At 25.6% G+C, this 13,339-nt stretch overlaps 1 protein-coding gene across 5 annotated transcripts in view; it reads left to right on the top strand.

Moving 5' to 3' along the window:
- LOC107452539 (small wing phospholipase C gamma 1) overlaps positions 1-12,851 on the top strand; it is a 64,553-nt gene extending 51,702 nt beyond the window's left edge. For 3 of the 5 annotated variants that reach the window (XM_071179950.1, XM_071179949.1, XM_071179948.1), the window contains exons 25-32: positions 876-995; positions 2,086-2,131; positions 2,338-2,440; positions 3,150-3,264; positions 4,987-5,145; positions 7,093-7,184; positions 9,088-9,199; positions 10,973-12,851. In XM_071179950.1, coding sequence (XP_071036051.1) covers positions 876-995; positions 2,086-2,131; positions 2,338-2,440; positions 3,150-3,264; positions 4,987-5,145; positions 7,093-7,184; positions 9,088-9,192 — 740 coding nt within the window. In that variant the 3' untranslated portion in view covers positions 9,193-9,199; positions 10,973-12,851. Of the gene's footprint in view, positions 1-870; positions 996-2,085; positions 2,132-2,337; positions 2,441-3,149; positions 3,265-4,986; positions 5,146-7,092; positions 7,185-9,087; positions 9,200-10,972 lie in introns of all 5 variants that reach the window. The other 2 variants (XM_016069029.4, XM_071179947.1) reach the window with 2 other exon arrangements.
- Positions 12,852-13,339: the final 488 nt, after the last annotated feature.

Genomic DNA, 13,339 nt, shown 5'->3' with positions numbered 1-13,339 from the left:
ATTTTAGATTTTCCATTGCTATAGGAAGTGTTTCTTTCACTTTTATTTGCTAATTTTACATATGGTTATTTTTATTTTTGTCATTAACATATATTTAAATCCTTCTCATAAAACCGAAGTTTTATATGAACAAGACACAATTTTACGAATGAGGCTGATTTTTTACAACCATAATTTGTTGCTGTTTTTTTTCCGAAATGATTAACACTATCCTCCTGTTAATTGATTGTCCATCTTCAGAAGGAAGAAATATAACAATCTATATATAGAAAACTGACTTGAAATAAAATAAAAAATTAGTTTAAGGCATCTACTTTTAGTGGTTATCTATCTCTTAAATTTTATTATCATAATATGTTTGTATAAACATGTAAGTAATATAATACAAATAACTTGATAATTTTTTAAATTAGGCAATAAGAAAAATTTGATTAATGGGTAGTGTAAAATAGCGTAATATTTTAAGTTAAAGTTTTTTTTATAAGTTTATTCATTTGCAGTTATAAAATTACATGTGAATTATTTTTATTAGCTGCAATAAATAAAATATCAAAATTTCTCATGAATTAAAATTATGCTGAATCTTATTTTGTTTCTTTTAAAAGATAATATTCTGTTCAATTTTGTGTGTTTATTAATTTTAATTCGCAATTATATCTTAAAAGGATATTATATCTCAGTATTTGTTATTTCTTTTTTCTCTATGTTAGTATTATATTTAGTCTTCTGAAACAGCGTAGCAGCTATATTGTTTAAAAAAAAGTATAGATCTAAAAAGGGTAGTAAAAAAAGTTTTTTTTAAGCATTTGTTCTAAAAATCGTGGATTTTAAAAGAACCCTAAGTTGTAAATATTTCCTTAATTTTCACACATATCATAGGCTACAGTTTAGCAGAGTTTACCCGAAAGGAAGCCGTATCGACAGTTCCAACTATGACCCCATGAAGTGTTGGAATTCTGGAGTTCAAATGGTAGCTCTTAACTATCAAACACCAGGTATTACTCTGTTTTTTTTTTTTTTTTTTNTTTTTTTTTTTTTAAATTATTGAATATTTGGAGAATATGCTTCTTAAAGTAAAATGTGAATATTAAATTTATACTAATACATCTTATGTGTTTGTATATTTGGAATTTAAGGTAACTAATAAAACCAAAAGGTTTGCATTATTCTATATTCAATAACTTCCACATATGTAACATTTAATTTTAATATATTATTTTATTTTTACGCAGTGCTTTTGAATTAAAAGAGTACTTTTATTTGACACTCCTACAAAATATTAAAAAAAAATTTCAGTTTCCTTATGGGTAATAATTATTAGTTAAATGTAAAAGAGATGACTTTACTTTTGTTGTTTTGAATGTTTCTGATATTTATGTCTAATTTTGAAAAACTTATAACTTGATTAAACATATTTAAGTTTTTACTGTCTATGCATCATCTGTAGAATTTTCCCTGTGTGTTTACCTCATAAATTTTCATATAATAAGCAAAAGTTCGCAATAGTAATATATCTATGCAAGACTGTTGTGAGACATTTTGTCTCTTGATCCGTTTTTAAAGAACTCCTCAATAAGGATGACCAAGGATTATTTTAGTTATAGCTTATTTATTTCATTATTCTGGATTAATATAATTATTTACAAAAAGTTACAAAATTATACATGAGCTGTAGGGTATAATGTTTCGGAGCGCTACTGCTCCCTTTTTCGTTCATACTTTTTCTATCATAGTTCAACTAAAAAAAACTCAACTCTTCTGCGTTCAAAACTAATCTAATCTCTAAAAATCCTCTTTCTCATAAGAGACAGTCCTTTGCTCCACCCCCAATGTAGGGGACGACACTTCCAGTGTCCTTCACCCTCTGACCCTCAAGTCAGGGGTCAATCAAATGAGTGGGAGAGGAATCAGGATCCTGACAACTGTAGACAGAGTTCATATTGTAGACACACAGATGTTTAATGCAATATGAAATGTAACATGAGTAAGGAGACAGTAGTGCAATCTTCACTTTATATTGTAATTTGCTTCTACATTATTATTTATTACTTCTTAGTCATTCTAATTGATTTTTCAAACTTTCAGACAGAGCAATGCAGTTAAATCAAGCTCGCTTTTTACAAAATGGAAGGTAACTTACTTTTTTCACATTATACTCTTAAAGAAATTGTGATATCAATTTTCTGTTATTTTTTTTGTGTAATAGTTGTTTTTACTATCTCTTTCTTGTTTTGATATCATGTTCTTGCACATGTATTCATGCCTCTTATACATTTTTTTGCTGTATTATTCCATAATAAATTTCTTTAATTTAATGAAATCCCCATTTTTTTATAGATGTGGATATGTTTTGAGACCAGAATGTATGTTTGAAGATCATTTTGATCCACATGACCGTTCCTGCGTAGAAGGTCGGGAACCTTTTATGTTATCTGTGCAGGTAATTTAATTTTAAAATTTCTAATGTGTTGGTTGGTTGTCCTTGGTTTTGGACCAAAAGAAGTAATTTTTTTTTTTATATCCTTTCATTTTGAGTAAAATGAGCAGAAACCATATTGTTATGGAAAGAAATATGGTTAAATTTATAATGTGTCAAGCATTTCAATTTTTAAGGAAATTTAAATGCTCTTCTATATACTTAAGTTTATAAAACCAAATGTAGTAATAGCAAAGAGGAGTTATGATTTCATTAACTTTTTTTAATGACATTGATTATCTAAATATACATAAGTATAAAATCTCATGACCAAGCCTTTATTGAAAAATGTTTTGTAAGCTTCTCATTCTTAAAAATTTACATAAAAATGCATCAAATATTTTTTATGAAAGTGTCTTTGAAGTTTTGTTCACATAATGTATGATAAGAGTATAATATTTTACCATGTGATATAATAAACACAATATGCTCCATTCAAGCTTCAAAGTACCTTCATTTACATGACCTAGTATGAAATAAGGAATTTTTTTCATTTTTACCCACAATTCATGCTTACTCTTTTTATTGGGTATTTGTGAAAAAAAATATAATTACGTTTTGTATTTTTATGTTTCTATTGTTAAAATAAGTTTAATTTGCTAGTTTAGTTTTTAAGTCTTGATTTATTTTATGAAAGATGCATAACAGTTTTTTATCTATTTTAAACATGAAGGTTATTGCTGCTCGTCACCTGATGAAAACAAGTAAAGGTATTGTAAGTCCTTTCATTGAACTTGAAGTACTGGGATCTGAGTTTGATACTGCTCGCTACAAAACCACTACAAAAGGTGTGTTATATTTTGTTACAGATTTTATTTTATGTGTAAAAAAATAAAAAAGCTTTAATTGAATTTTACTATTTTTTCATATTATAGATTATATTTTACTTCTTTATATTTGAACTTTTTTTTTATAAATTATTTTTTTATATTTTATGGTTTTAGCCATGTATAAAACCAACTTCTAAAAGTGCTCAATTTGTTTTGAATGTGCTCAATATGTTTTGTAAGTCAGAAAGACATTTTTCTAGGGTTTATAAATCGGAAGATAAAACTTGAAATGGAAATTGTGTCATTTGCAATGCAGACAACAAAAAACTAGATTCTAAGTATGAGAGTAGAAACTGAAGTGTGTGATTGTGTGCCGAGACTTGTTATAATAGTTCTTATACTGAATTAAGTTACTAAGAGCTTTTTGGATTATCCTAAATTGCATTTTTATTTATAATGCTTATTGACGTGCATTGTACAGGCTTTCGGACATGGTGCATCCTTCATTGGGATTCGCTTCAACAAAGCAGACTACTTTTACAAAAAGTTGATTGTCAAGCATTTTGAACAAATATGTGCCAAAGCTCTTTTATATACCTGTATTATTTCTTCATGGGTGGTCACCCAGCTCGCACCAGCCACAGTTTTGACCTAAAATATCCTCAATGGTAGATGAATCATGGGTTAGAGTTCCCTTGCCGTCAGGCTAAACTTGGGAGGTTTTCATGATTTTCCTCTCCATGCAACGTACATGCTAGGGTCTGTTTCTACAAAAAGTCTTCTGCTAAGGCAAATTTTCTCCCAATACTTGATATAGGAGTTCCTTTGTCTTCTGGATTGTTTTAAAAATTATAAAGGAGTTGAACATTGGTACTCTTAAACTCAAAATCAGGTTGGCTGTTCAATGATGATTATAAAATAAAATTAAATTAAAAAGTTAAGTTGGAAATTTTTTAGTCAATGTTTAATATAATAGCTCACATTTATTTTTATAGAACTTGTTTTCATCGATTGTTCACTACTTTTTAATTCTAAGCAAGCATTTTAATAAACAACTTACCATTTTTTCATTATCTTGTTTATGTGCAGAATTTCTATTTTATTTTGTGAATAAATTGGATAATTATTGAAGATGCATTTATTACTTCTAATGAAAATTCGAAAATATATATCTTGTTTACGTAGCTGCCAATTTCCATAGTTGTTGATAAAAACTTTTTATATGGTAGCAATATTTAAGTTTTAATGTATATTTCCTGTTTGTTTTTTAATTTTAAAATTTAATGAGGTTTCAATTACCATGGCTCACCAGTATTCAAGTATTCATATTTAAGATCGATTTGTCTGGTTAATTGTACTTTTCTGGTAATTTATTTAAAAAAGGCTTTAGTTTTTAAAAAAATTTCCTTCCTTAATAATAATTTTTCTTCCATGTGGTAAAATCTTTTCCAGTGACCATAGCAGTGAAATCTGTATTAACTTGACCACCTCTGAAAATTGACCACTTCCCTATGTTGATCTTTAGGAGCAAGTAGAAAACTGGTAAAATCAATTAAATTCCCCTTTATAATTTGACCAATTGTCCAAGTGGACCATCAAAAGTTAGTCCCATAAGCGGTCCTCTTATATGGGTTTCATTATAGATAAGAAGTAACTGCTGTGACTTATATTTGATTTATTTTTAAAATATCTTCTTTTTTTATTAAATCATTTAACTCTATTTTATTTGTGAACCTTTAGAGGACAATGGTTTGAATCCAGTCTGGAAAGAGACATTCTCATGGTCTATTTATAGCCCTGAACTAGCTTTAATTAAATTTACAGTCCAGTATGAAGATATGTTTGGGGATCCTAATTTTCTAGCACAAGCCTGTTATCCTGTTACATGCCTCAGATCTGGTAAATTTTTATGTTTTCATCTCAGAGCTGAAATATTTTATTGTTTTTTACTATACATCAAAATCTTTTAATGATTTTTGCACTCTCATTAAACAAAAAAAATCACATGATCTTTAATTTGCCTAATTCTGATTGTCATCACCATACAAAATTCTTGTCCTATTTACTTGTAAATAATTTAGTTATCCTTTAAAGGTATTCACTTGTAATATTTATATACCATTCCTTCTTAACAATATTCTCAGTATCTCTATGTGAAACTGTTTACTATTTTACGCACATAAATTTTGTGCATAAAATTTTCTACATTAACTGTAATCAATTTTGAGTAAACTTGAGTATAGTCAAAGTAGACAATAAAAATAATGAATACCAAATAATTATTTAAATTAATGTTATGAATTAAATTTACACTATTATTAAATAATCTTTTTGCTAAAATAAATATTCATGAGCTATTATTATTAATAAAAATTTAATACTGAATTAAAAAAGGAGTTTGCGAGTTGTTCTAGTAACCAAACAAAATGAATAGGTTTAAATTTTATCCCATTAGAAACAGAAACTGAATCTGTGGAATCAAGCTTGTATTAATATAATAAAAAATGATTGATTTATTATTTAATTTTAAATTTTGATGTATGAAATAGAAATGGAATTAAAATTATTTTAGAACAATTATGGGTTTTGGTAAACCCTTTAGTATCTATTAAAATTAATCAATATTATTTCGAATTATATTTCATTCTGTGTAATCTAATGGAAACAAATTTCTTGCTATCCCTAAATTAGCAAAATATCAAGATATTTACGGGGCTTTTTGCATGATGGCAAGAGATTAGTAGGTTTTATCTAGAAAAAAAGAGAACATTTTCAGGAAGAAAATTAATAATACTTCTTTAAAATTCTAGTGTGAGTTTTATAAAAGTAAAATAAAAATAAAAACATGACTAATGTATAATTAATAATTTTAATTGTTACTGCTTTCCATTAAAAATTGAGTAAAATAAAAATTGATAATTGCATTACAGAGAAATGACTGATAAATCATTAAAAAGTTATTCTCAGATATGGGTTTAAAAAAATATATTTATAAGTTCCTGAAAATCATTAATATATATATATATATATAAAGCTTTTTATTGCTCTTATCATAAAAATTACAATCACAATTCATTATCAATATTTATGACTGATTTTCTTAAAGATAATAACATTTTTTTTCATTGAATCAGAAGACCAATATCTTCATAATAGCCATTGAGTATATTGTAAATGTTTTCTTAAGTTCTGAAATTATTATTGTCATGTCTATAAAGTAATCTTATATCTATTTTAATACTCACTCAGCAAAATAAAAGTTATTAACTACGTTCGAAGACTAAAATTTTAGAACACATAAAAATAGATAAATAAAATAATAATATAAGTATTTAAATGTATGAGTAAAATAAATAAGTAGGATAATAATAGTAGTTAAGTAAGATGAATAAAATAAGTAGTTGCAAACAATATTATGAAAAATATCTATTTGTAAACTGCATCTAAAATTGTACATTATAAAAAAAATTATGTTATTATAATGCCATATCTGGTAAATTTTTAAACTAATATTTACATTGTATGCCATAATAATGACTTTAGAGGCAAATTTTAAAGGAAGATAATCGGTGTAAAGAGTTAAAATACTTAAGAAATTGTTGCTTTTTTACTATGTATGTGATAAGTCATGTTGTGAAAGTCATAAGTATGTGATAAGTCATAATGTTGTTGTCACTATATTCATTTGATTAATATTTTTGTCTATATGTCACCATAATTTGCATTTATTTAATGACTAATAGCTAACTACAGTCGGAGCAATTTTGATACCAAATCCAACTTCTGGAAAAATTTCTTTGACTCTTATCTTCCCATCCCTGATTACTATTGTATAATTTGTTTCAGGCTATCGATCTATACCTCTGAAAAATGAATTCAGTGAAGAACTAGAGTTAGCTTGTTTACTTGTACATATTGAGTTACAAAATCCACATCAAGTGAGTTTAAAATACCTTTTTATCGTTTTATAATGAGTTTCATTACAGAATTATGGAATGTAATTTTACTCTTCTCTAATTTTTTAGTTGAAAAAGTGCAATATTTTTTTTCTAATGTTGAAAAGTATAAAATTTTATAATAAATTGCAATGAGCAAATGTGTTTATAAATTGTTGGACACCTTTCAAATAAATTCTTTTGGGAAATATTCACATTTGTTGGCTTATTTCAATTATGAAACATATTTCCTTTGGTTTTCAACTTATTTTACATATAAATAGAAAGTATGTAACCAGCAAGATATATGGAAAGTCCTGTTTCCAAAATCCCTGAAACTTCTGAATACATTTTTTCTGGTAATAGGTCTTTAAGGTAAACAAGCATCATAACATGCATTTTTAATAAAACTTTAAAAATGGTTAATTTAAATTTCATCCTACAATGTGTTCTTATAATTTAAAAAAAATAAGTAAAAGTAGAAGATAATTTGAGCTGTCGCTGTTATGAATAAAGACACCTTTTTTCTCTTCTTTTTTTCCTCCTTAATATGAAGAATTAGCTGTAGCAGATAATCAGATAAAAGTAACAAAAAAATGGCTCTAATTCCAAAAGTAAATCATTCTGATTTAATAAAAAAAAAATAGTAACATAAAGCGAGTGACAGAATTTGGTAGGTTAAGCAGTTAAGTCAGAATTTGGTAGGTTTTGTTAATAAAATAAGCATTTCTTATTTAAAAGAAAAATAAGTTTGCCTGCTGATGCTCTTTTCAAACACTATTAATATTCATAGTTTATTATTCTAACTAAAACATTTTCCTTCAACTGCTCTTTTCTTTTCAGCAACTCTTTTAGTATATGCTTATAGAAGCAGAACAACTATTGCAGTATCAGAAAGCAGCAAGAACAAAGGAAAAAATAATTTTATAACTTTTTAACAATCGCAAACACAAAAAAATAACAAACATTTTTTTTTTAAGAAAAGCAAAAAAGATTTATTTTGATTGTAGAAAAGTGTCCGGAAAATAGACATTTCCAGTTAAGGGATGTCCGAATATGGGACTCGGTACATTGTACTGTATCTTAAAATTAACAAGAAAAAGTCATCCAAAGAAGATACATAACATTTTATTACAAAATGGATATTTTAAAACTTAATTTATAAAAATGTATTTTTAAGGCTTGTCATAATTTTTAAGTTTAAATATAAAGCGAATTTTTGTAGTACTTTTCTTTAAAAGGCTCTTTGCCAAACTAGTTTAAAAAACAAAGTCTAATACAAAGAGTTTTAAAAAAATATTCTAATCTTGTATAAGCGATAACACTGTTCAAAGAGCTGGAGTAAAATTTATATGTTGAATATTTAATTGACATTAAAAAGAAATTTTAATTCATTATGTGTATTTTGTATGAGACCCTATATTGCTGTGATTCATTTTTAGTTAAAACATGAAGAAGAAAATCAAGAAGAGTTGAGTTGTAATCTCCTGAATCAGTGTTAAATTTTATATATTCTTGATCAAAAATTTTTGTTTAAAAGAGGTGTAATATGTAATGAGACAGGGTGAGTCTTTTGATGGTTGAAGCTTAACTGTTTACGTTTTCTTATGAGAAAGGAGATCTCCAATGCAAGGGAAAAAGTTCAACCAGTTCTATTACGTAACATGCCCTGCTTTATGTATGTTTAAGAAATGGAAAACCCTTATCACGCTTTAGAACCACAGAATTTAGAAATTTGACACAAAATAATATTTGTTGCATTGTTTAATTTGCAGTCTCAGTTAAACTTATTTCAACTACTTAATTCAATACCAGGACTATAGTAAAATTTTTTCATTCATATTTTAAATAATAAAATAAAAAAAATTGGCCCAAAATAATATTTCTTACATTGTTTTATTTGCAGCCTGAGTTGAACTCTTTTCAACAACTTAATTCCATAGCAGGACCAAGTGATCAAAGCAGAGCTCTTACTTTCCAACTAGATCGTAGTGAAGACTCTTCAAGTTGAACATAAGGTTTGTTAATTATTTAATATATAAATAATTGTTTTAATATCGTATCTTGATAGTTGAAGCTAAAAAGTTCATGCCATTTTAATAATAGGAGATATTGAAAACATTTTTTTTTTCTTGTCACAATTTTCATAATGAGATTCTGATGTGTCTATTGCAGCAATTTTGCTTTGCAGGTTGATTGAAAAGCACCTTAAAATTTTGATAGTGCATTTTGTTATGAATATAACTTTTTAAAACAAGCCATGTGTGGTGATTTAAAAATATAGGAATAAAACTATATGAAGACTTTTTTTTCTTCTAAAAACGAGCTATTGATTTGGGCTGATTAGTTGCATTAAAGTTTGTAAAACTGCTAAAATGTCATTCATTTTTAAAAATCCTTTTATGATTTCATTTGTAGTTTAAACTTTTGTAAAATTTTGACTGGTTTTTGAATAGTATGAAAAGCGATAATACTATGTAGTGTCAGGCTGAGATAAAAATTACTAAAGTCATGTAAAGTATCTTTAAACATTTAGAAAACACATTTTGTTTTTGAGGAGAGTATTAAATTTTTTAGTTAAAATATTAATGTAATTTCAGCTATGAGTAAAAATAAAAAAATTCCCCTCGCAAGCAATGAAACAAGATAGTTTTATTTTTAAAAATTTAATCAGTACCTAAAAGTATATTATGAACCAACAAAGATCATTTTGGCAATTTTTTATAACATATTTGCTGTCAAAAATCTTATCTACCTTCCCAAAGTTCGGAGGCTCCAGATACTTTAGAAAGCAAAGTATCCAAAAATTCCTTAGAAATGTGGTGATTTTCTCCTTCAAAAACAGTACTTGATGGGCTATTTTGTTTCTGATATATGAATCAAGCACCTTTTGTTTATGCAGTACCACACAGTTTCATCTAAAGAACAAGAAAGACATTCCACTTCATTGTACAGTGTAGTTTATCGTTTGCTTCCTAACTGTAATTTTTTATGCTTAATCTGTTTTTTAATTTGGCATGAAGTTTGCAACTACTTTACAAAATGATAAATTTACTCTTCCAGTAGGAGATAATTTTATATAGTTAGTCACTAGTTAGTATGGTGACATACATTAAAAGTTATATATTTAAGTAATACAATAAATAATTAATGCTGCGTGAGTTTTATTCAACTAAAAGTGATAACTTTTCCCCCATAAAATAGATTTCTTTCTAATAAGATTTAAATCACCATTTCCTGTTTAAATAACTTTAAATGCAAAATTGTTCTATGAAGAAGATATCATTTAATTTTTATTAGGGGGGAGGATTTCGTGCAATAAAAATGATAAATAATTATGTTTTCAAAAAAGGTTTTTTTCCCTCACTTTTTCAAACTTTTCTTTAGAGAGTCTCTAAATAATGAAATATTAAAAATAATAAATTTTAATTTTAAAAATGAATAAATTATTAATTTTAAAAATGAATAAATTATTAATTTTAAAAATGAACTTTAAATTGGATATTTTGATGGTATTTAGGATGTTGTTAGTGAAAGGATGGTGTGTATAAGTATCCTCAGTAATTAAAATTCTTTAAAAGCCTCTTCAATATTCCAGACAAACAGAAAAAGTTTTCATTAATCGTTGTTGGTTTAATTTAACTTAAAAACAAGAAGGGGGTTAATATTTTTACAGATAATATCCAGCTCTGAAAAGCCATTCAAATTGTCTGCGTTTTATATTTTTTTTCTGTGTGTTCTTTATATTTTATATTACTTTGGGTACTAATTATTCAATATTTATTTTTTAGTGGAGGTGATCTCAAGTAATAATGATAAAACATACTATCTGAGAAGACTGAATTAATCATGCATTTATTTTAAGGAAACTTATGTTTTTGCATTTATGACTTCCTTTCAGAAACTACTTAAAACAGTATTGGGAAACTATCTTAAAACTATGGGTAACTCTCTTTGTGTACAAGAAGGGATATTATGCAAACTTTGTCAATACTTTTAGTGGAATATGAGGATGATCATATGGAGTTCTATATGGAAACTCAAATAATGAAGAAAATTTCTATTGTAAGTAATGACTTGAACTCAAACGGGTTTTAATGTTTAGTGATGGAAATGTACCGTTAGTGATGTGTTCATGATTGTGTTACGGTTTATTAGAAATGTTTTATTCTATCTAAATTGTGTTCTTTTTTTATCGATTTAAAAAGACTTGTTTATTGTTATTCATAAATGTAAAATTCTTAGATATTCTAAAAATTAGGGTGACAATATTTGTTTTAAATATTTACTTTTATGGCCATAGATATTGTTAAATTCATACAAACTCAGAATTTGTAAAAGTTCCATAATCACTGCATTTAATATGATTCTTTTTTTAAAAAAAATTAAGAGAAGGAAGGAAAAATTTTAAGAACTTAAATTTTATTGTTTTTATTATATTGAAATTTCACGTTTCTTTTAAGAAAAGGTGTTTAGTTTCTGTAATCATATACTCAAGTATCCTTCAGTAATAGAAAATTTTAATTATTTTACTCCATTACTGACTTTGAAATGCTTATAATTTTATATTTATAGCATAAATTTTCCATTTCATATTAATTAATTTTTAAATGTAGCTCAAAAACCAGAAAAAATTCCACTCTAAATTTTAGAAAGAGCATTATTATTTTGATAAGTGCTTCACAAATTACTATTGGTCTAAGAATGTCTGCATAGGGTGTGTACAGTCTTAAACAGTTGAATTTTTTCGTCTATTTTTAAAACCTTAAAAATCATTGTTTACTTTTTAAAAAAAAAATTTTAAATATTTTTTTAATATCATTAATAAAAACATTCATTGGAGAGAGGATAGTTATAAATTACTTTTTATTCTTTAAAAGGTGTTTAAAAATTGCATATATATATATATCAGCATACTATCTTGAAGTTTTCTTGTTGATGCTTCGTTTTCCTGGCTGATTAATTTTGAAATATATTTTATTATAAAAGTTATCTATGAAGAGATTTAATTGAAATTAAAGTGAAAGACGTTTCTTAACTACACTAAACTGGAAAACATTAAATTTTAGGATTTTAGTGTTTCATTTATATTTACATTAATTTGCATTTCTTGTTAAAATATTATCTAATAGCATAAAATGACTGTCTGAATAATATTTTCTGTTTCATACTCATATTAATTAGGAATTCAATTAAAAAATACAGAAAGGTAAACTTTTTAACAGTGTTTACAATTGCTCTTGTTAAATTTTTTGTGGACGTCTAGATAACTTCTGCTTTATCTAAAATAAATTTTAAGAAAGTGTCAAATACTAAATTTTTTAAATCACTTGATTGTTTAAATTTCTAAATTATTATTGGGATATGCATATATCTTGCACAATTTCATATTCTTAATTTTATAAAATGCATTGATATATTTTTATGTTATTAAATGTTTTATATAAAAGTTTTTTTTTTCTATTTTGTCACAAAATTTTAAATTTAAAAAAATTACCTAATAAAATTTTTTTTGTTGAAAATAATAAACTCTTACAATCTTTATCGAAAAACCTACTATCCATATAAGTCTTTTATTATCTCACTTTAATCTGTCTTCCATGGCTTACTATTTCTTATGAAAATTTAATACACATAAACTTTTGCATAAACAAAGACATTTTCAAAAAATAAGAATTTTAAAACAGTTATGACTATGATTCGTAAAGAGGTAATATAAGTTTTTTGATGAAAGATACTAATGAACTCAAGGCTTTTGTTATTAAACATAATAATGGTGATATTCTTTTTAGATCTTTTTTATATCAGTGAGTAAGTGCAGTAAAAAAGCCTTCTAGTTCAATAAAGATTTTGAATTATTTTATTTATATGCAATAATCACAAATAGTAAATAATAAAGTTCTACTAATTGTGATTTTAAATCTTGTTTTTAATTAAATCTTACTGGTGCATTATGTGAGCATTTTTAAATATATTCTTTTCAACAATGGTAAAAAAAAGTTCAAAAAATTACCTTCTTATTTAATATCTGTACTCCTGAATAAATTGATTTTTTTTAAATATATTTCTTATCAAACGAAATTATATCTTTTTTTTTGCCTCTAAAACTAAAGCATAGTGTACATTTTTACTAGAAAGAGTCTTTCTGATATAAATAC

Source organism: Parasteatoda tepidariorum, chromosome 4 (assembly GCF_043381705.1).
Source record: "Parasteatoda tepidariorum isolate YZ-2023 chromosome 4, CAS_Ptep_4.0, whole genome shotgun sequence".
NCBI classification, from domain to species: Eukaryota; Metazoa; Arthropoda; class Arachnida; order Araneae; family Theridiidae; genus Parasteatoda; species Parasteatoda tepidariorum.
The sequence above is the reverse complement of the archived record's forward strand: the minus strand, read 5'-3'. Positions and strand labels throughout refer to the sequence as shown.